General features: G+C 39.6%; 2 protein-coding genes across 3 annotated transcripts; one reads left to right on the forward strand and one right to left on the reverse strand.

Moving 5' to 3' along the window:
• The first annotated feature begins 1526 nt into the window (after positions 1 to 1526).
• LOC121954017 (protein yippee-like 5) lies at positions 1527 to 6438 on the forward strand. The gene is made up of 3 exons (XM_042501323.2): positions 1527 to 1679; positions 3636 to 3820; positions 3916 to 6438. Exons 2-3 carry the CDS (start codon positions 3680 to 3682, stop codon positions 4138 to 4140), a joined length of 366 nt encoding a protein of 121 aa, XP_042357257.1. The 5' UTR covers positions 1527 to 1679; positions 3636 to 3679; the 3' UTR covers positions 4141 to 6438.
• Positions 6439 to 10356: 3918 nt separating this feature from the next.
• Positions 10357 to 26130, reverse strand: lclat1 (lysocardiolipin acyltransferase 1). Of its 2 annotated transcripts, none has more exons than XM_088087558.1 (6): positions 26038 to 26130; positions 19674 to 19841; positions 19050 to 19248; positions 17290 to 17436; positions 15409 to 15525; positions 10357 to 13483 (listed from the first exon to the last, which is right to left on the reverse strand). In XM_088087558.1, the coding sequence occupies exons 2-6, from the start codon at positions 19839 to 19841 to the stop codon at positions 12957 to 12959; spliced, it is 1158 nt and encodes a 385-aa protein (XP_087943684.1). In that variant the 5' UTR covers positions 26038 to 26130; the 3' UTR covers positions 10357 to 12956. The 2 variants fall into 2 exon arrangements, with proteins under 2 accessions (XP_087943684.1, XP_042357124.2); XM_042501190.2 differs by having other exon boundaries at positions 25782 to 26124.
• Positions 26131 to 27737: the final 1607 nt, after the last annotated feature.

Genomic DNA, 27737 nt, shown 5'->3' on the forward strand with positions numbered 1-27737 from the left:
TTTCACCTGGAGTTATATAATTGTTAACAACCAGCAATTCAGTGAAGCTGGATGGGTTCGGTTTTGGAGATGTGATGAGATAGGATTAGATTGCTAAATACTTTACGAGTTTGTCCTTAGATCTGCTTCGCAGATAGTCTGACCCTTGGAGTCAAGAGAGAGCAAAACATGCTATCTTGATGTTGTAAAGTTATCAGATTCCCATCAAGCAGCAGAACATTTTTATAATGCTGGGAAATGTTGCATCAAAATCAATTTATGGAGAAAAATATCCCGGTTGCTAAAACTACAACCAAAGTTTTCATGTCTTTCCTGGCAGGATACAGCCCATACTTACTGGAGATATTTTGTTAATTCTGGGGGCTTTTTTCACAGCAGACTTGGACTTGTCAAGCACAGGTGTTTCTAATAATGTTAACAAGTGTCCAGTGTTGAAGGTATTTTTACTGATGGTATTTTAAACAAAAGAACAAAATCAGAAATACTTATTTTCCTCTTTTCTACACTGCTATTTATCAGTCTAGATTGTTTTGGTGTGATTTGTTGTTGTTGTGTTGGAGATATCAGCTGTAGACATGTCTCCCTTCTCTGGAGGTAGATGGCACTCGGCTTGTGGTGCTCAAACCGCCAAAAGAAATACATTTGAAAAACTAAACCAATGTCTGTTTCCAGAAATGACGCCCCATTTACTCAAGGTAAACTACAGACCTTGTTGTAAGCACTTTCACCACAGTCATTTTCTGGTGAAATATCAGTACCTGAGTATGGCTTTCAGCTGCTTCATCCACCACTGGACTCCTCCCACCAACGTCTGTGGATCATCTTGAGTATCTGGATCATGATTCCTATAAAGACACAATGCTGTTGAGTTTTTCATGTATTTTTTGTCACTTTAAGTACCAAAAGCTGAGTGTCATCTAGTTCCATTATACTAGAGAATAAACAGACATCTCTACAGCTATTATCTCCAGCACTGCAACTCACACCAAAACGATCTAGATGGATAAAAAACACGTGTGACATGTAAGAAGTCAAATATGTATTTTTTAAATAATAATAATTTTGATACATTATTGTATATAATTTTGTTTAGGTTTTAACATTTTTTACTATGATGGTACAGACCAACAGTGTACACCAAAAATACATTTCTGACAGTGTCTTTAAATGATGTTTACTCTATTTTATGACAAAAAAATTACTTTTTTTTACCAACTGAAATTAAAATTCATAACATAGAGAGTTAAAATGTAAAGCTAATGCTAACATTTGTACTTTTTAGGCTACTTGGGCTGAGTAAATGTCGAGCGCGTGACTATTACTATACTTATTTGTACAGTTACTTTTATTGAAGTAAATTAACCTCTTCTTACGCCAATACTAGAAACACACATTCAAATAAACAGAACTTATTGTCATACATCATCACTCACGTGAAGGTTTTGCTCCGCTCTGCTGACATCTCGTGGAGCATCCGCGTGCCGCTCCGCTGCTACGTCACGACCGGATGTTGATACTAGCTTGTAGCTGCGCGCAGACAGGAACAGCTGAAAAAGAACAACAAAGCAGCGACGACGACGACGGTAAAAACAACAGATGTGCGTCTAAAATATACTTAAAACATCGGTGACATTATCGCTGACGGGGACATCTTGAGCCACCGAAACAAATTTGAAAAGGTAGGAAGCCGTCATGGGAAGGTGAGCAGAAATATACGCGTTGTTGTTGTTCGTCTTGTTCCTAGTTTGTCGTCGTTATCGCTGTTAGCTGAACGGCTAACGCAACGTTAGCTTTTTTGACTTGATAAATCCGATCGACAACACTCAGCCAACATGTCCAAAACCTTGATGGGAACCAGCAAATGTGTTTCGTTTGACAGTTGGTTAAAACTGTTTATCTTCTGAGGGGATGTTATATTATAATTCTTCGATTTGGCTTTTATTTTTAGCTCCATTCAAAGCTCAGCTGCCATCTACAGTCAACAATCCTCATGACAGGCCAGTCAGGGACAAAAAGTACTTGTTGAAATTAGTAAAATGCGCAACGGGGAACATCTACGGCAAAGGAAGGTAACAAAAACACGTCAAAAATGTGGTTAGAAAAATACATTTTGTTTTATTTTTAAGGCTGTTGAATATAAAGTTATGCTTGGATGGTGCAACACTATAAAGATGGTCATTAGATTAATTTCTGCTGCATAGTTCACAAGAAAATGATCTGTGTTGAACTATATAAAAAACAGTCATTAAGACATGTCAAAAAGGAAACATATTGTTGGGGTGAATGTAATGAATGAAATCCTGTATGAAAGTGCATTTTATTTTATGTTGTGTAGATCTTCATCACATTTTTTAAAATAATTGAACAAAAAGAACAGATCAAAATTGCTGTCACTGTAAATAATCATATATATATATATATATATATATATATATATATATATATATTTTTACAAAAAGATGCTCAGAATTCCCAAACCTGCAAGTGGATTTTAAAGAGTGTAAAGTGGATTTACACCAGTCCAGAGAGGGTCATGATATAAAAAAGCCCTAACGTTGTAGCGTAGCTGCCCCCCACTCTGATAAACAAAGAACAGTACCCAATTCAACGATAAGCTGAACCTGCGGCAGTATCTAAATCTGTCTTGTGAATTAGAGGGTCACTGGTTCAAATCCCTGTGTGGACCAAGTCTGAAGTGTGAACCTGCAGCTGTAGAAGTGTCAGTTCACCTCGTTGGCACTGCCGAGGTACCTTTGAGCAGACATTGACTCGTCAGCTTCAGGAGCACCGAACTGTGGCCGACCCTGCACTATCCCACTTTATACATAAATGTGGTGTGTAAAAAGAAGGATGCACAGATCTACATTTCACCTGCAGATTTTCCTGTGGATTGACAAATAAAGAATAAAATTAACTGAATATTAAATTCTTTCAGATGCTCACCCTCTCATTTAAAAGGCCTCTGCATTTAGGGAGCTTTGGGAATTTAACTTATGTAGTGTCAATTAGGGCCAACACACACTACACATCGATTTGGTAGACTCTAGATTACATCTGCTAAATGAAAATACCTTCTTCACATCCCACCAGCACAAACATTTGAAAGGCAGTGAAGAAATCAGGTGGCACATAACAAGATGCAGTCCATGTGTGGGTTTACATAGCTTCAAGGGCACTCTATGTATTTACTTATTCTCCCAAAACACAAGTAAAAGCCTCAAAACACTATTAGAAAATAAGCTAGAGAAAGGAAAAAGAGAGAAGAGAAAATGGGTAATGAAAGAGAGAGAGAGAACAATAGGCATAAAAGCAAAACTAAATAGAAACCAAAATAACTTCACTTTGACTTTTACTTATTTCATTGTGCTTACTTAAAGCAAGCCATGTTGCCTTTAACTAGATACAACACAGCTTAGATGACTGAGAACCTTCACAGATTTAAATATCCAGTGTGCTCACTGATATACAATGTTGCCCATAATAGCCTTGCACACCCAGCTATGTTAAAGGAGTAGCTACCATGTTATAAACGGTATGGAAAAACCTCTTAGAGTTGACTTAAGGTATACAATGTCACCTTGGTTTGTCACCAAGTCCTATAATGTCCAACAATAAATGTTTTCCTTTTTTTCCAGGCTCTTATTTTAGCCTTAGTTGAGTCACTCCCAGAGATTTGACAATGGGACGCATCTTCTTGGACCACATTGGTGGAACTCGGCTCTTCTCCTGTGCCAACTGTGACACCATCCTGACCAACAGATCTGAGCTCATATCGACACGCTTCACAGGAGCCACAGGCAGAGCTTTCCTTTTCAACAAGGTACACATTCATTTGTGATAACTACCTCTGGACATTTACACAGATTCAGTATCTTTTTCCAAGCTTTGAAGTTTAAGTATATGCTTTTTTCTCAGGTGGTGAACCTGCAGTACAGCGAGGTGCAGGACAGAGTGATGCTTACTGGCAGACACATGGTGAGAGACGTCAGCTGCAAGAACTGCAACAGCAAGCTGGGCTGGATCTATGAGTTTGCCACTGAGGACAGTCAGCGCTACAAAGAGGGACGTGTCATCCTGGAGCGAGCGCTAGTCAGAGAGAGTGAGGGCTTTGAGGAGCACGTCCCCTCAGACAACTCATGAGTCCCTAACCTTGGATTATCCCCCTACCCCTCTCCTTTGTCCCCTCGCCTCTGCGCCACGCATCACCACCTGCAGACTTAGTGGCCAGTGAAGTTTCGGCTTCACCCTGTCACAACCCTTCCCCGTCTCCGGCCTTTTAGACCTCTGCTGATTAGAAGATTGGTTTGCTGGCTCCACACTTGCTGAACAGGCTTTCCTAAAATACTTGTGTCACAGGGCACCACCCTTAAAACAGCTCGGAACACACATAGGGAGTTATAACTTCACTTGTCCAAGTGTTCATGCACGGTTACATCAAATTTCCACCACCTCAGAAGGCATGCTCCACATTTCTTTAATGGTAACCAAAACACATGCATGATAAAGACATGGTCAGTTACACACACAAAAACATCACCTAGTTGTTTTGTTTATTTAGATAACTGAAGGCAGGAGAGCTGAGCGTGTTCAGCATCCAGACCGGGGCGAGGCAGCCAGCCCGCTCTGCACAGCGATGTTAAATGAACCGATGGACGTGTCACTGTACATATTGCTTCTGTGAGGCTTCTGTGTTGTGACTTTTTGTCTCAGTGTATTTGTCACCCGTGTGCACTGAATGCCATCAAGACCATGATAGTTGTTTATTCTATATCAGTTACCTTTTATTAGCCGGTAGTGTAATGAATGTAATAGTGTTTAAAATCTATGTTCACGTAAAAGTGATACCGAAAAGACCGCACAGATTGATGTCATATTTAAGTATTCATTGGAGTGTTTGACCATGATAGGCGTTTTTCTTGCTGATTTGATGAGCATTTATTTTGGTTATTCTTGAAATGTACACAAAGTGGCTTTAAGTGTCTCCATTATTGCAGTTCATAGTGTGGACATGACGTACACTTATATTCTATCACTCTCCATCTGTTACCATGGATTCTGTGCGTGTGTGGTGTACCGTGTGAAGAGAAACGTGTCACTTGGGTGACTTATGAGGAGCGTGTACCTTCCAGCCATGTGTCTTCAGTGTGACGGGGAGGGGGGATATGTCTGAGGTGTGATGGAGACATTCTCTGGCTGCCTGCCGGTTTAAGGACAGGATCATGAGAGGATGGGTCATGCAAGTGTTTGAAAGTAGCCAACACTGGGAGACAATGTGAGGCAAGTTTAAAGACGACTTCTGGAGAAATAACCAACAGAAGTTACTCTCTTTTCATTTAATACATTACAATGTTGGAAACGACACTAAAAAAATGTTTAAATCAAGCCTGAGTTTGACTGTAATCTGTTTATTTTAACAGTTGACCCCAGCTGCTGTCTCCGAGTGTTTAAAGGTTCAGTAGGAAATTTTTAGAAAAATAACTTCTCGTGTTTGATGAAACAGCCACTATATTCTGACAGTAGTACATGTGATAGCTAATCTTATGACAAAGACAAATAAACTTAAAAAAACTAAGGCCAGAAATTTAGCCTTAACTTCTGCTTCCACAGATGAGACTGACTCCTTGTAAATGTCAGTCAGAGGAACATGATTTTTTACACAGATTATGCATCTCTTGTATTTCTGTCAGCAATAGTTTCAGCAAATATGACAAAAAAAAATTTCATAATGTTTCCTATTGTAACTTTTAACTACTCTCAGTCTAGTGACCCATCCTCTTTTTGTAATCCTCGGCTTTTTGGTCACAAGATGACTTGTTTGTTACAACACAAAACCGACGCTAGCTTTAATGGAGTTCTAGTCTTTAAAGTTGAGCCTTTGTCCTCTGACTATGCCAGAGCCTGCATTTTATATTGCCAGCATCCTGTAAATCAATCAAAATGTCAAACTGTTTAAAAAAATCTTAATCTCCATGACATTTGGGGTTATTTTTGGAGTGGGTTTCAGCACAGCATCATGCCCTGGTGTAACATTGTGCCATTTAAGAGCGTGCATGCCTGCAGGCGTTACCAGAATGGTCCAGCCCCCACTAGCGACACTGTTAATGTTTTTGCCCGCCTTTAAAAGGTCATGCAAGGCAGTGTCTCTACAAAATAAATTTAAAAAAGAACAGGACAGTGACACCATTTATATCCCCAATTTAGTGCAGTGTACAGTCAATGGCCGTGACAGAATATTATCATTTTGTTGTTCACTTTTACCATTTTATTGATAGGACGTTGTTTTTATTTGCTTTACTCTATATGGTTATTATTTTATTGACTTATACATTTATCTTACTGTATATTTTCTCTATTGGAGGTTTGGAAAAAAAAGTTTTCTTCTATGGCTATAGTTTTCTCTGATGTGATTTCTAAATAAATGTAGTCTTGCTGGGTTCAGTTTCTTTGTCTTAATGTGCTTGTTTTGTAGCCTGGAAAATATTTGCTTGTCAGCTAGTGCAATAGAGTCGGAAAAATATAATATAAATATATGAAAATAAAAAATATATATGAAACCTGAGCAAACTGGCTTAATCTCTTGAAAAAATGGGAGGGAGGCAATAAACACCCTCACCAGAAATTACTTAAAATCAGCAAGGAATTAGTCAAAGAAATTGAAGAACTGCCTGAAAATTAGCACACACACACGCACACACACACACACACACAAGAGACAGAAAATGGTAAATAAAAGAAGGAAATGAAGAAATGGCTTGAATAATGCACTTGTGAAAGGTGTCTGAACAAACCACAAGAAACGGACGTCAATCCAGCTTTCAAAGGGGTTAAAATCTACCGTAAAGCCAGTGTTTTTATTCCTGTTGGAGAGGACTGGTGTTTGAAGACATGGCTATAATGACTATCAAATTATGTTCTTCTATCCTCTGTTTTCCCTCGTCCTCAACATGTTTTGTATTCTAGATTTCAAATTTGTCTCACACCTGGTTCTCAAGACACATTTGAAAAGAAAAGAATAGATTTGCAAATTGAGTGTTTAAATTTTGTCACACTTATATCCATAAAAGGATGTTAGTACCTCTAGGTGGCAGCAGGACACTGAGAAACGGGATGAGGATGTTTTCCCTTGGATGCATGATGCTGAGTCCCTCGCCTGCCTCTGACGTTTGCCTGCTTGGCAGGGTCTGTATAGCTTCACTGCAGTCTGGAAATACATGTCAGTGATATTATCTTCTGGAGCAGAAACATCTACTGAATTATGTGCAGTTTAAAAGCAAAATGCAGGCAAATATTGAACAAGATGTTGAGAAAAAGCAAAAATGTATGAACAAATTATACATCTAAACTATAAATTCCATTTTAATCCGAACTATTCACTAGTCACTATGAATCACCCAGGATGAAGAGGTTTGACTGCATTGCGTTTATAAATAGGCAGTGACGAATCTCTCCTAATCCACCCACTAATATTGCAGTGCTGCTGTAGAGTTATTTATAGCGTCGATCCTGTTGGAGGGCTTCTTTGTTAGTGTGTCTGTGTCACAGTGGTGGAATCAACAACAGGTCTGCTTTTCTGCACTCACTCCTGGAGGCGCCCTGCTCTGAGCATGCCGCACTAAAGTTAGCTCAGACAAATATTAATTAAGACTGTTGAAGTCAACACACTGTTCTGGCCACAGCTGTTTCTGCATCCACTGCAGGGAGGGATCTGGAGCATTAATGGATTGACAACATTGGTGTTTTTATGACCATATGTAGAGCCATTTAAATGCCGGACATGACCGGAGGCAAACAGGAGGCTCCACCTCCTGCAAGCTCTCTGTCCTGCTTTATAATTCATACCAGTCTTTGATTTTGTCCCTGCCTAACCTCAGGATTATCTGCTCTCTTTATTGAAAAAGCCATCGGGCCAGATAAGATCATTATACTGCCTTGTTGATCCTATTAGTCTGCATGCAATTGGATAGACATGGCATAAATCTAGATGTGACAGTCTTAATGTGTGCGTTCACAGAGAGAGAGCTATTTTTCACCTCAGGCATTTCCATAGTGCTCTTGTGCAGGACTTTGATATTCCCTACACTGATTATTTTTCCAACCAAATGTCTCAAAATGAAAAGACCAATTTTATATATGTTAAGTTGTGTTAAGCCTCCTTCCTCATCTCTGCTACATGCAAGCAAGACACACGTAATAATTGTCAAGCAATTTTTGTGTTATTTTGCGTCTCTGTTGTCATTTTGTGTCTCTGCAGTTTCTCAGCATCTCTTTGTGGTCATTTGAATCTCTTCCTGGTCAGTCTGTTTTAATTTGAGTGACATTTTGCAGATGAGTGCCAGGGAGCCCTCATTACACTTTGGGCCTCTGAGTTGTGCCTGGTAGGCCCATTCAGGCATCTATGTATTTCCAAACTCTTACAGCAATGTTCAAACCCAAAGAAATCTGTAACTGTAGTTAAGGACAGCGTGACCTACCAGTGGCATCATATCCCCTTTGCGCATGCATCACGGTTGAGGTTGTCTGTTAGAAGCAGTCATAAATTTACTTTTTATCCAATTTTTGCCCACATTTTTAGAATATACTTATAGATCTTGTTTGTTGTGAGCTATATGTCTTAACTGAATGAAGGATTTTATTTATTGGACTTCTGGATCTTAAAGTTCCCATATAATGCAAACTTTCAGATTCATACTTGTATTTGGGGTTTCTACTAAAACACGTTTACATGCTTTAATTTAAAAAAACAAACAAAAAAATCACCTCTCATACTGTCTGCCTGAATATGCCTGTATTCTCTCTATGTCTGAAATTCTTCGTTTTGGCAGAGCCCCCTCCCAAAAAAGCCCACTCTGCTTTGATTAGTCAGTGTTTTTGGGTCTTCCATATTTGCGCTCTTGGCATCTTTGCACCATCATTGCTGCTGGTAATGACTGTAACAGCACTTTTGCATCAGTTTTTAACTTTATATTGCATAATTGTGACATCACAACTTCACAAAGTCGTGACAGCTCGTTTAAGGTCACAGTTTCTGAATATTTACTGTCTGCATTCCCCAATGGATTTAGTGTTTTGACTTTTGTAGTATTTAAAAAGCACATATACCTGCTTTATAACAAAAAAATAATGGAAATCTGATTTAAACAATATGGGACCTTTCAGTTTCAGAGAAACAAACTGAGCAAAGATTAGCGGCAATTCAGCTCCAGCCCCTGCTGTGCCAAACAGCATCAAATACTTATTTTTAATGTCAAACTGTTTTATTCAGTGTTTTGCACATTTTTAATCACCGGGTCAATATGTTTTGGAGAGGAAGAGACCTCTGTGAATGATTCTGCACCCAGCACAAACCTGTTCAACCATGAACACTAAAGGAATTCCAACAGACAAATAATGGACTGCAGTGACAGTATTGCTCCATGTTTTACTGTTTTAATTAAGAGACCCCTAGAAAATGACATATTGTTCATATAAGGGATCCTCAATTATAGTTATTAAGAGATGCTGATTTTTCAGATCAAATTTAATAACAGGATAAAAAAAAGGACATGAGTGATGCTCTCGTGTGCCTCATACAGGATGTGTGCATCATCCATCTTTTCCTTCCACCCACTGTCAAACCTAACAGAGCAAATTTGAAGTTAGAATATATTCAGATGCAGAGGATGATTTGGAGTGGGGGACCAAAAAAAGCACCAGGAGCGTAATTGCACCCTTAATTGGCTCATGATTCATCGTCCCCGGACAGCTATTTTAGTTTATCCTCTCCTTTTGTCTATGATTCCAATGGGATGTCGGCATCACACCCCCTCTCTATCCCCTCAGGAGAGCAGAGATATAGAACATAGAAATAAACTTCTATCTTTCCACCACTCTCTCTTCACGCACACACACACACAAAGGAGTGACATCATTCTGTCAGCGGGAGAAAATAGCATGCTTTCCATTGACATCACTCCACATCCCGTTGCTAGGAGACAGGGGAGTCAACATTAGTTACTATGGCGACTGCACTTCACCTTCAAAGCTCCTGACCTTTTTGGTTGTCTGTGCCAGACTCGAATGTGTGTGTGTGCAAACTGTGGCCCCAGTGTTGTGTAACACGAGCATTCAAGGTCTTGTTGACTCATTCGCTGCAGTGTAGCGATTGTTGCAGTACATTTTAGATTAAAGGACTGCCCAGACAATACATGAGAAAATGTCAGTGTAATGATAATGTTCTACACAAGTGGAGTGATGAATAAAGGAGAAAACACACTGACACAAATCCTACGTAATGTAATAGCGTCACCTATAATCCCAGCTACGTCTGATAATATTTCCAAAGTTGGCCACAAAAATCAAAATGACTGGAAACATGAGTTGATATAGTATATTTATTTGTATATATATTTCCTCCCGTAAGACTCCTGTTTACCTGAGGACAGTGACTTCGAAGGTCCAGCATCAGCAAGTGATTGTAAAATGAGCAACAACAAAAAAACAGCACAGGTGAAAGAGTCATACACAGAGTTTCTGGCTGGTTCAGGATTGAGGAGAGAGATAAAGTACCATGTTTGGTAAAACTACTACATGCTGATGATAAAACTGTTAAAGAATACTTCACCCACAAGATGACCATTTGTAAATCAGTTACTTTCTGCTTGTTAAACTGAATTACTGAAAAAAAAAAGTTTTCTCGCATGCCTCGTGAATGGAAAATCTAGGAAAAGACAAACACACTCCATAAACTTAAGTCATGATTGGCTTTCATGTGCAAAGTCACTATACAACAGCAAAACTATATCAAAATATCTGTTTCCAAACTCTAACACAACTTATGCAGTGTAATCCAAGTCTCACTTATCCAGTCATATACTCAGTTCCTCCTAAACAGATGCATTTTCACAAAAAATAAAATAAATAAAATACTGGACTCTGGCTTTGAAGAGAGCACAGATACTTTTTTAGGGCTTTAACCGGCTCAGAATTAGTTATTTGTTTGTACCAATATTCAATGTTTGTTTTTTTGCCATGTTAAGTTTTAAAGTTTGAACAGGGCTCTGACTTTTAAAGGGCAGCCCTATAAGGTTCACTTTACGTTCAGTTATAAATTGTACGGTTTCAGTGAAAAATGCATGTGTTTGGGAAGTGCTGAGCGTATGTCTGAACAAATGAGACTTTATTATGATGAGTTGTGGGAGACTTGTTAGACCGATGTTTGGATATAGCTTTGCTGTTGTTCAATACAGATTATGTTTATTTAAATCCATAAAGAATGTAGGCTTTTTTTGGATGCTTTGTTAACCCCTGAGGGATCCTAGAAAAAGAGTTTTCTTCACAAGGTGGTTAGTAATTGATGTACAGATGGTCATTTTGCAGGTGAAGTGTTCCTTTCACCCAGCTGGATCACAGTGACTGGAAACAGCCCCTTTACACTTAAACTACAGGAGCTTCGGATTCATATAAACAAAAAATAAGATGCTTCGGTAATATACATTTGTCCCAAAAAAATGGAAGTGGTCATCTAGATCACACATCGCACAGTGTAACAAAAAGTGCTATCGACTGTCAAAGACAAATGATTCCTGACGCACAGAATTAACATGGTTTGTAATGAGTGGCAAGGAGAGTCAGTGGCTAAAAGTGCTACTCCAATCTTGTTTCAATTTCTGTCCTTTTTTGGCACAACTGGAGCAGCTTTCTCAGCTGTCATTTGCTAATTGAGTTTAGCAGGCGCATCAATGCCAGTCCCTCGAGAGAGGGACACGGACAGAGGTGGGCATTACAGGGCTTTTTTGGATTAGGTTGAGTTCATGGCCAGTTTTCCACTCCAAGTCTGGTCCTCTATGCCACCCTGCACATGGAGGGGTAATGTTGTCCCAACAGGACATTCTTCCACCCCAGCACCACCCACGTCCTGCCTCTACAAGGCATCCCTTCATTCCCAGAAAGGGCACAAAGCTCATCTGCGTCTACAGACATAAGATCTGAGTCAGATCTTTTGATCTTGACGAGTTGATGATTACGAGTGTTACCTCAGCGTAGCTGCGGGTAACCTTGGCCAGTGGTGGGTGAAGCTACTCTTTCCTAACAAAGACATTCTGTTTGGTTACTTTTTAAAATCACATCTGCATTTCTCACCTTTGGCTTTTATGTGCAAAAGTTACTTGAGCAAACAAGCAGAATAACATAAGTTTATGTTTCAAGACCTACACAATGATAACATCATCACACTAAGGACTAACTGGGAAACTTCATTCCCCAGTGTGTATAAAAGGGTAATCATACCCAATAAAGGTAAACAATGGTACACATATATACCTGTATATTCCTCAGTAATTCTCTGGGAATTACATCCTTTTCTGTCCTTGCTAGAGACTACTACAAACTGATTCATTTAATGAGTCCCCTCAGTCTAATCCAGCTAACTACAGTGCTGATCTGAATATTAGTTAGAGTCAAGTCATCATATGTACAGGTGGTCTGTACTATGGCTCTGCTCCGTCGTTTATGACACCGATATAAAACCAAGGGCAACATAGCATACAATAAAACCAGTTTCAAAGACATGGCAACAGTGTAACAAATACTAACAGCATTGTTTTCATGACACATGTCCACACTGAGGTTCCTGAACAAACAGCTACAATAAACACCACCAACATAAATTGATAAAAATGCACTGACAGCAAGCTTATACAAGGAGAGACATAAAAAGGGCAAGTGACGCATTACTTGTGATGAATTCCGTGAATCCAACACGGATATATGTAAATAACATTCCTGTTTTTCTTCTCCAACAGAAGCTCTCTGCACTGAAGCCATGCATACCGTTGGGAAGTGAACTCCCTTTCTAAGGCATGGAGCATTGGAGGCATGGAGGATCCTCTCGCCCTCTGGACTGAACGGGCTAAGACATCTCAGTGTCCTTGCTGAGCACAGATGGAAACATCTTGTCCAGTCGACCCGGTCTTCCATCCTCACTGCATCTTCCCATCTAGCATTTTACTCTTCTCATCCACATCGGCAGTCATGGACTTCCAGTATCGATGGCAGGCCAACTCCAGCAGCTCCAGCCCTCCGATCAGCTTCTGCTGGGCCATATAAACTCCGACCATGACCAGGCAGTAGAGCCTGAACGGAGCCCACAGCCACAGGCCGGTGAAGCACAGAGCAATGAAGCTGCTCCAGTACAGCAGCGAGGCGGCTTTGATCAGACTCACTCGCAGCTCCGTCTTACAAGGAGGCACGCGTGCAACACCTTCCCTATCGAAGCCCCGGGGCTGGCCTAAGTAGAAGTCCCGCAGACGGCTCTCCTTCTCAGCCCAGCGCTCTCGACACCAAGACTCCAGCTCAGAGGAGGAGGTGGGCAACGAAGCCACTGGGTAGCGGCGGACATGAAAGTGGATCTCACGGGGGAAGAGACCCAAGATTAGGTGGCGTTCGGTCTGAGGGATGTTCTTGGGGTACGCGACTGTAATATCATGGACGGCATCCAGATTGTCTCCTAGTAAAAGGGACACAATTTTAAATGATCAGGAACAACACTATATAATAGGCTTGTAATCAAAACATCAAAACAAACATTGGGACTCATTTACAAACAGTGCATACACATAAATCTGTGTTCATATTAACAGTTTAGTAGAAATCTGGGATTCATCAATATTTTCTACCTGAATTTCTTTGTACTCTGCAAGCAAATTTAGAACTACCTCAGACTATGCATAAACACAAATGATGAAGGCCTGGCTGTCTTAGAAAATGTAAAAACACACCTTTTAACTAAATGCAGAGCTATTTAACTCGTAATTGTTTAAACGCCTATGGTAGACAACATTTAAAGCTGTTAATTTACTAATGCATTGGTCAAATGTATTTACTTAGACACCCTTTCATCCTCATAAATTAATAATTTAAAAAAGATTTCTATTGAAATTGCACATACTGTATGTTAATTTGTATCCAACAGATTAATTGGTAGCTTATTAATAGACATACAAGGTAAGATTCTGATTTACCTCTCAGCAGCTGTTAAGATGTCACATCTAATCTTGCTGGAAGAAACTGCAGTCTGTGACTTCAAATGAGACGGCATCAGAGCAACATGTTTCAACATGTTTGAGAGTGAGGAATGGTTTATCAGCTGTATACTACTGCTGTTACATTCACTGACACTCACTTACAGTCTGACACTCATATGTCAGAACTGTAATATGTGCACAGACACATCTTCACTGCTTTCTTTCTCCAGGCAAATCGATTTCCATATACAGCGAAATGGAGGCGTGGCAGTATGTTGATTCCAGACAGCGAGCAGGAGCCTGCCAGTTTAGAGTGACCCCAATTCACCAATATACGCACAGTGGTAATAACAAAACCAGCTGGTGCACAACTGTCATGAATCCGACAGTAGTTTTGTGTGCTCACTTATTTTATTAAGATCGTTTCAATGCAAGTATTAATAAATGAGGACCATTGCTTGCAAAAGGATAAAAAAGTTGTGAGAAATACTAATTTTTTGTCTCTCAAAATAGTTCCAGCTTACTGTAAATTACGCAGTTTCAGACACGACACCGTTGGGAGACTTAATATTATCCTTTTCCCACATGAACACTGCATTATACACCCTTCAAAAATCCCAGCTCTTGACTCCCTTACACATGTACCTCTAATTATCCAGGGGCTTACAGCTTCATCCCCTCTCTGCCTTCAAAACTACCATGAGCTCTATACGTCATGCCTGATCTGCAGCGCCCTTACGACACACAGATAGAGCAGAATGAAATATCAAGTGGACAGGATGACACCTGCCAGCGCCTGCTCCTGTACAGCTCAGCTCTTTACGGTAAAAATAGAGCTGAGAGGGGCACAGCGGACTTGGACAAAGACAACATGCACAGCATGTCAGTCAGCAGTGCCCGGAGAGGGAGAAGAGAATTAGCTAAGTCTGATGACATCACACTGAATCATAACACCTGCTCGGAGAGTTTGTGCCATGCTCAGCACCCAGGGCAGGTGGGGGCTGAGATGGCAGAGCCAGAGGTGGTATTTAAGAAATCTGGAAGGCTGCCAGAATTAGCTCACTGGGAAACATGAGAATCTCTGGGGTGTTGTAATGGCTGGCAGTAGGATGAAGCATAGGTCTGAGACTCTGAAGAATAACACATATGAGCCCTCTCCCACAAACAGCGTCAGTGGTTTAACTACAGTCATCATGACAGCATGTCATTACCCCTAAGTTTTGCTGATAAAATGTTTCCATCATGGTGACTTGGCTTTTTGTCCCACTAACTGACTTTGTTACCAAATATGCCAATCACCAAACATGCTGCTGTTTGACTGCCAACTAACGGTAATGTTTTTTATTATATGGGATCACTGTCATGATTAATGTGGACAGTTCATGATTTGATGTGTGTCACAACTGACCTTTTCGTAGTCTGTCCACGATGAAGGTGAATCCAGTGCTGCGAGGATGCAGCACATACTCAAATTTTGGCAGGTTGTTCTGAGCAGCAAACGCATCGCTCTTTGCTCTTGTATTTTCTGCAAGAGACAGGACACACTTTAAACCTCTGGCAACTGCAACATTACACTGTATTCATCTGTAAATCATGTTTTACATGTTGTATGTGGACACTGATCTGACGGCAGAATGATGGGGCCCTGGGCACAGAAATGTATAACACCCCACCATCTCTCCTACATTTTCTCTTTTTTTGGTTGTTTTGCGTCTTGTCATTTTGTGTCTCTTTTATGTTGTTTTACCCTTTTTCAGTTATTTTGTGTCTCCTTGTAATAATTTTGTGTCTGTTTCGATGTTTGTTTTGCCCATTTTTGCAGTTATTTTGTGTATCTTTGAGATAACTGTCCTTTTTTGTCATTTTGTGTCTGTAGTTATTTTGCATCTCTTTTTCATTCTTTTAAAATGTTTTTCATAGTTTGGAGTATCTTTGATGTCATTTTGTGTCTTTTTTTGGACATTTTGTGACACCTTGTAGTTAATACGGTCTCTTTTTGGCTGTTTTACCCATTTTTCATAGCTATTTTGTGTCTCCTTGTAATCATTTTTTGTCTTTTTGTAGTTATTTAGAGTATATACCGTTCCTTTGCATCTCTCTGTGATCTTTTTGTGTATCTTCCTGGTTGGCACGTATTAATTTGAGTAACATTTTGGAGGTAAAGGCCAGGGGGCACCTAACACTTTGGCAACCTGGGTCTATGCCAGGTAGGCCCATTCAATAATCCATCCATGACTATGTGTAAATAAATGTATTATGAAAAAAAGAGATATGGAAGCAAAAATAATAATATGCCATTCGAAAAACAGCAGTTAAACTATCAAAATGTTGGTTATGGGACATGGTCATAGTCCTGAAACACATCCACCAGTGACAAATGCTTACACATTTGTAAAAAACACAGGGGTAATAAACACAGGAAAGATGATTGTTTATTAACCAAACATTCCCCAGGAACCTGTTGCAGGAACATGTAAACTATATCATGACTCATTAGTCATATTATGTAACAAGTAGCTCCTTCAGGAGAAAGGGACTATGGGCAGACCTCCGTTGATCAGGTGTCTGCTTATCCAGTAGGGTCAAAGCTGTGGCTTCTCATTCTTATACAATCTGTTACTCAATTCACACAAGCCACAGAAATGTTCAGAGGGGCTTAAGTGAACTCCGGATCTGATCCTGTAGGTGGAGGTCTGTAAGTGCACCAAGAGTAAAGAACAGGACAACTTCCGCATTAGACGTCAGAGCATGCTCTATGCATCCCCTTGTCTGCGTCAAATTAAGCCTTGTGGCTTAAGAGGCTTACATGCAGACGTATGCGCGCATGCAGACACACACATGCACCGGTGCATCCCAACACCACAAGTGAAACGATCCTTAAAGCCCTAAATCTGCTGGCCAATTATGATGTAACTTCACTGGACCCCTCATGACATCATGATATGTAAAGAGAAGTTAAGCTACGTCCAGTAAAGCTACTCGGGGCTTTGATTGGCTTAGCTGGGGGTCTGAAAGGGCTTTAGACACTGGTGTCGCTGTAGCTTGGATTGAAAGATCAGAGCATTCTTGCAGAAATAACTGTCTGGTGTGTGTGTCAGGGGATTCTGCTGTGCCTTATCACTTGGAAATTGTGTTTGCATAACAGTGTCAGTGCAAAGGTGTTAGACAGGTGTAGGGCCACACTGAGCTCTGAGAACCCGCTGATGGGTAACATATTCTGAGAATTACAACTGAAATGTGGGCAAAGTGACCAATGAATGGATGGAGTGTTGTTTTGTTTATTTCTTACCAGTGAGGTCTGTGCCCTCTGGGAACAGTAGCAGTTGCAGGGGCTCTCTGATGTCACAGAAGTAGTCCAGCATGTTCTCCAAGTGCTTCTTGTCCGCCTCCCAGCGACGCTGAATAAAAACGAAGCAGGCCACCTGCATTGCCCAGCCTGGAAAATACATACAAAGTGTTTACATGCTTAATTGATTACTTTTCATGCTCAACTGATTCAGTAAACCTTTTCAAAGCAGGCAAAGCGTGTTTGCCAGGAAAAGCTTCTGACATTGGGCTTTTCCCATCAAGTACCTACGCGCTGAAACATACTGCCTCTGGATATCAGGTTTGCCAAACCAGCGTCTTCTCACAGAAAAACGAAATGCTAATTTTCTTTGGTTATGTTAAAGCCACTGTGAAATTGAAGTTAGAATGTCTTTAGCTTTCAGTACAGTGACAAATTTCCCAGTGAAACAGAATATTTATGCAGTGTACCGTATTTACGAGAGATTTAAATCACATCATTCACATTTGATTGAAAGTGGGCGGGCTTAGAGTTTAATGTGATACAGAGCTGCAGAGGAGTCCTGTTGGCTCCAAACACACCTCCCTCGCCGTTAGATTAGACGCAGGATGAGGGACAGATAAATGAACTGGACCTCTCTTTTTTTAGAAATGAAAATAAAGGTTTTGTCAACTGCTGTACAAACACACATTTCTTCATATTTCTCTCCATATTGCTCTGTCTCTGACACTTCACACCCACAAAAGAAGTGCGGTTTTATATGAGCGCTGTGGCTAACTAGGCGGTTCGAGTCTCATTTGATTGGATGAACTTTTGTAAATGCCCCAGAGTGCAGGATAGATAGATAGATAGATAGATAGATATACTTTATTGATCTCAAAACTGAGAAGTCCTCAAGCATTTAAAATTGTTTTACCTAACTTTACAGGAAGAGAAAAGATAAGGGCTTTCATTTAAAAATTCTTTATAAACTGGGAAAATGTGTTTTTAATTTCACTTTAAACAGCACTTAATTGCCAGTTTATAAACCATGCTTAGCTAAAGCTCACAGTGGTGGTGCTGTTTACTGCATTTTGTTATAATGACAGTTGTTTCATTATTTTGTCCGCCCATTTATATCAGTGATGATAGGCTGAGTAAGAGTCTGAACACATGATATGTATTTTTTGCCCCCGAATCCACTGTAGTCAATTTAGATGTGTGATAGCGCACTCAAAAACAAAAGCAATGCCACCGCGGTGTGCAAGTGTTTCCAAGCACCTATCTTTCAGGGCTAAAGTTCAACTTTTGGAGTGCACTAATGTGCATCACCTGGTGAATAATATGGAAAAAAGGTGATTATTTTATTGCAGGGCTACCTGCTTTATATCTGTCCTATGGGCAACATTTAGGCCTAATATACATTTAAAAATAAACACCTGTAGAAGATGTGCTTAAACTTAGCAACCTCAAGTGCAACCTGCTGCACCCTTTAAGGTGTAGGTGTTTTTCTTGTGTTTTCCAAGCGGTAAATGACACGGCATGTTTTCCAACCCTTACTGATCCTTTTCATAGAATTCTACTGCTCTGAATTTGCATTGTACTGTTCCTCTTTTATATTTAGATTCAGCTGTCTCTCCTTCTTTAAAAGTAAACTGCTTTGTACTGACGCAATGATGCTTTTGAGGAAGTGCTTTGCAAAGCATGTATTATATTATGGTATGCAGAGGTGTGCAAGTGTGTGTAAATGTGTGTGTGTGTGTGTGTGTACAGTGTATACCCACCAAAGCCAGGCACAGCCTTAAGGGCAGCCTTGAGGCAGATCTTCTCCAGACGAAGGTAGCTGTATCTGAGCAGACAACACCACAGAAACATCCAGTCCAGACGGGTCCGGTGGTTCATGATGATCACACTTCGCTCCCCCGGAATGAAGCCGTCACCTGTTATCACCACCTTCACCCCAAATACCAGCTCCAGCAACGACTACAGGGGGGAGAGACACCAGGTTCGAGGGAGGAAGTAGAAGTACAAGAGAGGGAAGAATGGAAAGGGCGGTGAAAAAGAGAATGACAGAGAGGTAGATGATTGAGGGGAGACAAGAATGAGCATTGAAAAAGGATGTAGAGGGAGAGAGAAGGGACTGGGAAGAGGAAAAGCGGTGAGATAAATTTGAGAGTGAGAAGAAAATAAATAAATAACTCTGTCAATTCATGCAGTCACTGTAAACAAGATTTGCATAATTGTTCTCAAGAGCAATCTAGGTAAATGAAGTTCAAAAATAAAATCTGATTACACAGGGAGGCAGAAATAACGCTGCGATGACGCAGATCATCATCAAACACAGGTAACTTAAGACCATTTGGCACACACAGAAGTGGGCTAAGTAAAGGCTAAGCTGGTGTACACACCACAGGCAAGGTGAGCCAGGTAGCGACGATGCGATCAGTGATCCAGCGGTACCAAGCAGGAGACAGCAGCATGAGTGGCAACACTGGACCCAGCATGTAGATACTTCCAAAGAAACTACCCAAGAACAGGGTCACCACAAAGTACAGGCCCCGCACCGACACAGCCATCTGTGGAGAGATGAAATAGACGAGATTAACCTGAATATCGGTCCATGCTGAATAAATAAAATGGCCATGAGCAGTTGAAGCGTGACCTGACGTTGTTGTATTAAGAATAAAACATGATGACATTTGTGGAATTAATGCCTTGGATTTCCACAGTGGAAAGATGGTTGAGGTGGATAGCCACTGTAACTGGAAACAAATGAGATTATCGACAGTCTTATCAATAGCAAAGACTGCTGTTCTTTTGTTCTTCTGAAATATTTTCCCACAAACAGTGGAAAATCCCAAGCAGACATTCCTACTGTGGAATGTAAATAGGGGAACCTTTCTGACTGTGGGTTACAAATAGTGGGTGCACGGTCACTAAATCAAGTGCGGCTGTGACTTGAAAAGTGCCATGAACTTTGAGCAACAATTATGATATTCTTTACATAAAGAATTGGTGGTAAAATATCTTGATTATATTCACTGAAGCTCTAAATTCTTGGCTGGCTGGCTGCATTTCCATTCTCACAACTAGGCAACTATAACAAGTTAGGTGCACAGTACTACACAGTGGTAGATATCCCATCATTATCTGCAGGTGTATTAGGCCAAAGCAAGAAATACTGCAGATTAAAAAACATTTTTTAGGACATTTTTTTCCATTACAGGGAGCAACACTAACTTTTAAAAATGGTTGCTCTGTTTATGAGCTTTATACACTAACAGAACAAAATTATGTTTAATTTGTGCTTTAACTGGTACAGAATTTGTTCCAAGTACAATTTAATTTGCTCTGCTTTTGTCTCTGTAATAGATGAATTTGCACATACGACTAAAAGCACCAACGCACATTCAGTGTTGTCTGGTTCTGACTGTAATATATAAATATCATAGATGCAACATGTATTTATAATTTATTATTTTTGCGGTGAAAGTTTTGCTGTTTGCTGTCCCTTCTTTTTTTATATGGTAAAAAGTGGTTGCCACTGATGAGAATTACTAGTCAATTTCTCAAAATGATGAAGTAAACCAGAAAGTATGTTGAAGATCTCTAAGCAAAAGTAAAGTATACAGAAGGTTCTCACATACAGTCACATTTTAAAATCCAGCCAGCTGTTTTAACTAACTACGGTCATTTAAATTAAAAAAGTACTTTTGGTAAAACGTTCACAAAAACTCCTGTCTCCAAATGAAAAAGATACACTTCTGTGGTGGAAGAGAGCACACACACACCTGAAGCTATGACTGTTATCTGAGTGCCATCGACCCTGATATTAGAAGTGGAACTAATGGAAAAAAATAGAATGATAAAAAACTATTGAAGGTACAATTGAACTGACAACTTAAACTTTATCATGCTTTGATAAAGACATGAATGATTTGATTACATCCTTGGTTTGGTAATTACCCTTTTCATTCATCACAAGCCCACACACTGATTATCATTCACACAGGTGTAGGCATTACTCAGCAATTCTGAAAACAGCTACTGGTTTGAAATAAAAAAACACATATGCACAGACAGCATAGACACTAATACTACACATAACCATGAAATAAAACCATTTAAGTAGACTGATTAAAGAATTGTTGAGCATGTTCGTGACAGTAGCTGCAACATAGCGGACATACCACACGGTCATTAGGTCCCCGAGGAAGTGATCTGAGCCTGTAATCCTCCTGAAATTTAAAACCAAGTAACAGGACCTTCAATTGTCCATGATAAGTTTAAAGGGGGTCATCTGGGTATGCCTTGTCATTTCAGTGACATCAATGATGACCAATTCAGCTTCCAACGGTAACGTTACACTGGTGGAACATGTCTTTTTATATGGCACAGATACACATGCAGGTGTTTTCACTTATTATGCCAGATTAGACCTCTTCTCATGACTGTGTGGTGGACTGGAATCTCTCTCCTGTTCATCTAGCTATACCTGCTATTATACCTTATTCGTACATGGACTTTGGTGTTATGTAACTCCAAGTGTGGCCCCATCAAACCTAATAGGATGGCTAAAGGTGAAAATAATCAAAGTAATGATTTGTGGGGACATAAAATACTGAACAGCCGACTATCTGAAGAGTTCAACTTGTTATTAAAAGTGAAATATTTTAGAACTCCTCACATTATATAAAATATGTGATAGTAGTAGAAGCAAATTTGTGCTGGAGGGATTTTGAACATTTTTTGGGGGGTTGTGCAAAACTGAAATCATACTGGAATGGAATTCATACTTACACTGATTTACCATTAGACCCATTGAATCATATTAGGAGCAATCTCTAATGGAGCTACGTTAAAGAGAAATGTTTATTTGCTTCATTTCCTTTAATTAGTGGCAAATAAATATAACTTTATTTTGGCTCAAACCACTGCCAGCCTCCCTCTCACAATAGCAAGACAGGTTAATGAAATGGAAAACATAATGGCAAAATCCTTTACTAGTTAGGTTTATCAAAGTTATTAGGTGCCGTACTGATTTCATTGTGAATTTGGCATTTTTGGCCTCTTTTATCCAAGGGAAAAAATGGCTGAAATCCATTTAGCTGCTTTGATTTTTAGGGTCTTAGACCTGTGCATGCTGGCTCTCTGTCACTCTCACTGGAACGAGTGAATACGACAGAGTCATCATTAGCGTTAATACGAACACCTGTGCTTCTCCTCCTTGAGTTCGGATCTGGTTTGACTGTGTGACTGTAAAATTAAAAAGCAGGACACTTCACACAAAAGTCAAACAACCTAAATAAACAAATGGATTAACTAATCTTAAATTTAGCACAAGAACAAGTCACTTACTAGCAAGTCTTCTGAGATTAAGGTTAAAAGAGGAAATACTTTTAAGTCTTGATTTGATTAGACTGTGGCCTTGCTGACGCAGGGGATCTGAACTGATGCTACAGGGAGCCATTTCATCCAGCAGGTGTTTTCTTTGCTCACATGAACTGTGGCTCACACTTTCCACCCCAATTACTGTTATGATTGCACAAGTCTTTAGTTCAGACTACCTTCTCCCAACACTCCCGTCATCTTGCCTTCGCTGACACCCTCTGCGGCACCATGACGCAGCAAATCTCACAGCAGCGACCAAAGTGGCTAAAGGTGCATTTCAAAGATGCAAGTGTGTTTGCGTGCATGATTATGCTGGCAATAAAGGTTTAAGGGTTACTGGTTCTAATAACGGAAAATGTGAGGCAGGAGAGAGGTGAGAAAAAAAGCTTGCTCAGCACAATTAGGCGGTGTCCCTGCACACACACACACACACACACACACACAAAAAAAACACACCCCTGGGTGGCTCCTGGAACAAAAAGATGAGCCTACTCATACATACAGCAGAAAGGCATGACACACCTGGAGCCAGTGATGTGAGGAGACTGAATGGAATTACAGACATTAAAGTGTTAAATAAACATGTTTTTCTTCCGCTTGGTGTGGACACCTGGGACACAGCGCTATTTATACAAGGCATCCACGGAAACGCTTTTGTTTTCATACTCCAAAGCAAGCACCACTTGTGGTTTGATTTAGTCCATCCATTTGAGTTGGTTTAACATTTACTTCATCAAGACAGTGTAGCTACGATCCTGAAAGCACTTCCCCAAACACACCACCACACGCAATGCAAAGCATAGTCTTCATTGTCCAAGTCTGAATTCTCTGGCAGTCGTTTTACATTCCTTACTTTACGCCAAGACCAGACATCCCAACAGAGAGGAGCGGAGTGAAGAGGTCAAGCATGTCTAGGCTAAACAATGAGCTTAAGTGGTGTGTGTGTGTTAAGAGACAGACGGAGACGAAGAGACAGAGAGAGGAAGACTGAAATAGATAATGCTGTAAAATTAATTGCAAATAGATTTAAGTGCAGGTCTATTTTACAGCCTACAGTAGAGAGCACTAGGAGATAAAATCTCATCTAGAAGTGAACAACTCTTGAACTTGCTGCAATTCCCAAAAACATTGTCCTTAATCTCTAACACTGAGTATATTTACGTACACAAAATAATCCGCTTTTTGCCCTTATTCCTAAAAAACAATATCCCTACTAAGTTGTTTACATATCTAATTAAAATGAATATTCCACTGACAATCCCATTTACATGCAGTGTGTACTCAGATTAACGTATCCTAGCATGTTGTTTCTCACAAAATATCAAAATATAAAGATGAAGAAGTAGAACAGACAGAGCCGCTTGTCTTTTTTCTTCTTAGCATCAAAATAGGATTTTTTCAGTTTCCTAATGATGGCAGACTTGTTGGACTCTCTTTCCTTCCTTCACATTCTTGAAAAGGTTGGTGCAGCAATATTTACACATATCTAAAAACCTGTTGATATCTAACTCTCTCATAATGTTTAACCCTTTGGTCCCCCTGGAGACATTTTTGTCTTTTTGGATTTTGATTTTTCAATACGTTTTGCTGTATTAATGCATATGGCATTAACTGTCGCCATGCAGGGGGTCTCGTTCTTTAGCTGCTGGTGTGTAAGTTACTCTGCTACGAGTCTAACTCAGCAATTCAGAAGAACACAGTTCCAAGTCTTCTCAAATGATTTCAAGTTATTTTCAAACTTTTTTATGTGTGTCTTTGCTTTATCCAGACTTTAAATGAATTGCCAGCTAAATTGGGCATTAATTAAGCAGTTTGTCTCAATTTTAAAATCAAATTTCTCAGTTTATGGCTTCTTAAATGTGATTGTTTTCCAATTTCTTTACTCCTCTGTGATGGTAAAGTGAATATCTTTGGATTGCAGACAAACAAGACATTTGAGGACATCATGATGGGCTTTGGGAAACACTGACTGACATTTTTCACAAATTTTCACAATTTACACAATGGAACTAATCTAAAAAATAATTGACAGATTAATCAACAGGCTAGTTGCAGCCCTTGTGCAAAGTCTGATTTTTTTGAGTTACTTTTTTCTGACAATGTCCTTCCAGCTCAACCACTTTCAAGCAGGCCTGAAGGCAGGTCATGGACGTACTGTTTCATGCATGCATAATAACTAACTGCACACAGGTAGGAAAACAAGTGTAATACAGTTTCCGCAATCAACAAATCAAACAATAACCCCAGTATTAATAAGACATAACACAGGGAGGACATTTTAATTAATTAGTTCTTAAAATTTTCTAAGCATGTGTGTCTAACCTGGTTGGGGTTTACAGCTGTACAAAAACTCTGTTGATGAGTAATGAGTTTAGGGGCAAGGTGCATTTCAGTGGCTGCTTTGTGGGCCTTCCCATTCTACCATGATAATTATAATAATTGAATGAATAACGCCTTGTGATATTAAATCAACTACAATCAGCCTCATTCTAAACCAAGGCAAATAATTTGCTAATGATCTAACGTGTAACAATTTTCCAAGCAAAGGTGGGGCAAAGAAAAAGCAAGGACTTTAACCAGAAAGACAACAAGGGTTAGCCAGCGTTTAACTTCACACAAAGAGGACATACACGAGATGTGCCATTGTATGCCTGTGAATAATCATCCCATGTTGCTTCGTGAATAATTACCCAGCCTAGCATGCAAATAAGTTGCAACCCCATAGACAAACAGTGGAGAGATGATGTGGAGACATGATGTACCGTCTGATGTTATGATAGCTTCCCTTGTGACATTTTGTTCTCCTCAGCGGTCACACAATGTTAAAGTCACCAAAACGTTAATTTAACGTTACCATTAAAAAAGGACAGTGCACTGGTGTCACTCTACTGTCAGTTAAACTCTGTTTACATTATAAAGTTCACTTTTATGAAAAAATGAGAGACAACTACCTGCTGCCAGTGCATGCTATCTTTAGGCTACAACATGAATGCTAACTGGTCAACCTCACATGAAACACAAGCTAGTTCATGTTAGCCGTTACCCTGCTAATTATAACAGCGCCGACCAATGCATTAGCTACTATCCAATATATATTACACACTGCCTTTTGACAAAATACTCACCTTTCAGTTTTCCTGCAGAATTTAAAGTTAGTGTTAGCCAGGCGAGCTAGTTATGTTAGCTCCAGTAAGTCCAAGCACTTGGTTGCGACATAGCAGCTTAGCAAGCCAGCTAGCAGCCTGCTACCGTTGGCTAATCTTATTAGCGTTTACGAGTCCTCAAAGCAGACGCCCGTTGACAGTTTCGCAATAAATGTGTTTTTCGAGATATAATAGTCCACGACAATTTCGCTTTCGTTCAGTGCCTGACTATACTCACTATGACTGCAGCAAAAGTGTAGCCGCCTTGCCGTTTTGCTAACACGACCTCTCAACTTGTTACCTCTCACCTGTCCTGACAGCCGAGCGTTGACAGGGGGCGCTGTTTGTGCAAAATGCATTAAATGAGAAGTAGATGGGAAACCGCAGACACACCATGAGGCGCAAAAATAACAAAGGTGAATGCAATGCAGATTTCGCATACTGATACTGAGCATGGTTGAGGTGTTTGTTATATTTTAGGCAGCAGCCAAACCACCGTAGGAGGTGCAAAAGGAGGGAGATGTAGACTATGAGGGAAAAAAATTCTCCGTACATGTATTTCTGATGCAAGTTCTAGTGGTGGAGAAAGTAAATAATGTAAAAGTAGGCTACTAATACCAGATTGCAAAATGATTCCATTATAGATAAAAGTCATGCATTTAAAACCTTATCAAAAGTGAAAGTAATATCAGTAAAGTGTCAAAAGTAACCTACAAATGTGCATTATGCAGGGGAATAACCCCTGTGAGTGATTTTATTACACAGTATATCATATTATTTGCTTATAATTATAGTTTTTTCAACGTCTGAGCAGTATTTTAATGTTTCAGCTGGTGCAGGTGGGACTTCTATAATCATAATTAGCCTACTTTATATTATTTGTTAGTAAAATCTGCAATGTCACATCATATTTTAAAAAACTGGCCATAAAAGAATCTGCAACAGGGTCATAATAACGTATTTAACATCGGGGGAGACCATTTTCAGTCTACAACTTCTGCAACTCAATCCCCAAGGGGGTACTAGGGATAATTTTCCCTCAGGCAAAATTAAAGAAAAAAAAAAAACAGCTAAACTGACCATTTTAGAGCATTTTGAGGAAAACACTTTAGATCTTGGTTCTTTTTTGATAACCAAGTTCAATTTTGGATTGTGGGTTGCACAGGAAAATAAACAAAGTATAACAGATTGTTATATAACATTTAATGTATTTTTTTAAATAATATTCTATACTATGACTTTTTATGACATATTAACATCACAACATCATAATTATCTGTGAGTCTGTATTGATAATGATGGCAAAAAAGTAGAATATTTAGCTTCAAAATACAGTAGAGTAGTAGAATAAAACAACATGAAATGGCAATACTTGAGTAAAAGACAAGTAGGTCTACCCCAAAATTGAACCCATTTATTAGATTTCGCAGAAATGCTCTTTTTCATTACATATACGCCCTAAATCAATCAGTATCTGGTGTGACAACAAAACTATTTAAATATTTGTTCTTTATATAATCAGGTAAGATTTTTAAGAAGTCCTGTATCCAATTAACTAATCAAAATGTCATCCTTTTAATCATTCATATGGGTTAACAATGAACATGACTGTTCCACAGCACTACACTGAGAAGTTCATCTTTCATGCCCTTTGGCTGAAGTGTTTCAAGAGGAAATATCCAGAAGGCTTCAAATTGTTTCAACACACTTTACCTAATGGCCTACTTCATCTTTTTAAACTTTAACCTTTACAGCGACGCAAATGTCTTTAAATTACGTTTGAAATCATTGAAATAAACTTCCACTGGAAAGGCATGTCCATTTCAGTGACTATTTTAGTGCTCACTAATCCTTTTTGTACGGCTCGAGAGGTTTTGTTCATCTTAGTGTTCTTCCTCTACATCCCCATGTTAGTAATATGTTAGAACTCATTCAAAT

The sequence above is a fragment of the Plectropomus leopardus genome, chromosome 14 (assembly GCF_026936395.1).
Source record: "Plectropomus leopardus strain MGB_pleo_1.0 chromosome 14, ASM2693639v1, whole genome shotgun sequence".
NCBI lineage: Eukaryota > Metazoa > Chordata > Actinopteri > Perciformes > Serranidae > Plectropomus > Plectropomus leopardus.

Bases quoted from the DNA above. Each gene is read 5' to 3' on its own strand.
- lclat1 (XM_088087558.1), bottom strand. From the start codon at position 19,841: ATGGCTGTGTCGGTGCGGGGCCTGTACTTTGTGGTGACCCTGTTCTTG. The intron at 19,249-19,673 runs GTGTGTACACCA...TCCCCCCTGTAG, and splicing joins CCTGGCTCACCTTGCCTGTG to TCGTTGCTGGAGCTGGTATT. The intron at 17,437-19,049 runs GTGGGTATACAC...TGTATTTTCCAG, and splicing joins TAAGGCTGTGCCTGGCTTTG to GCTGGGCAATGCAGGTGGCC.
- LOC121954017 (XM_042501323.2), top strand. From the start codon at position 3,680: ATGGGACGCATCTTCTTGGACCACATTGGTGGAACTCGGCTCTTCTCC. The intron at 3,821-3,915 runs GTACACATTCAT...CTTTTTTCTCAG, and splicing joins GAGCTTTCCTTTTCAACAAG to GTGGTGAACCTGCAGTACAG.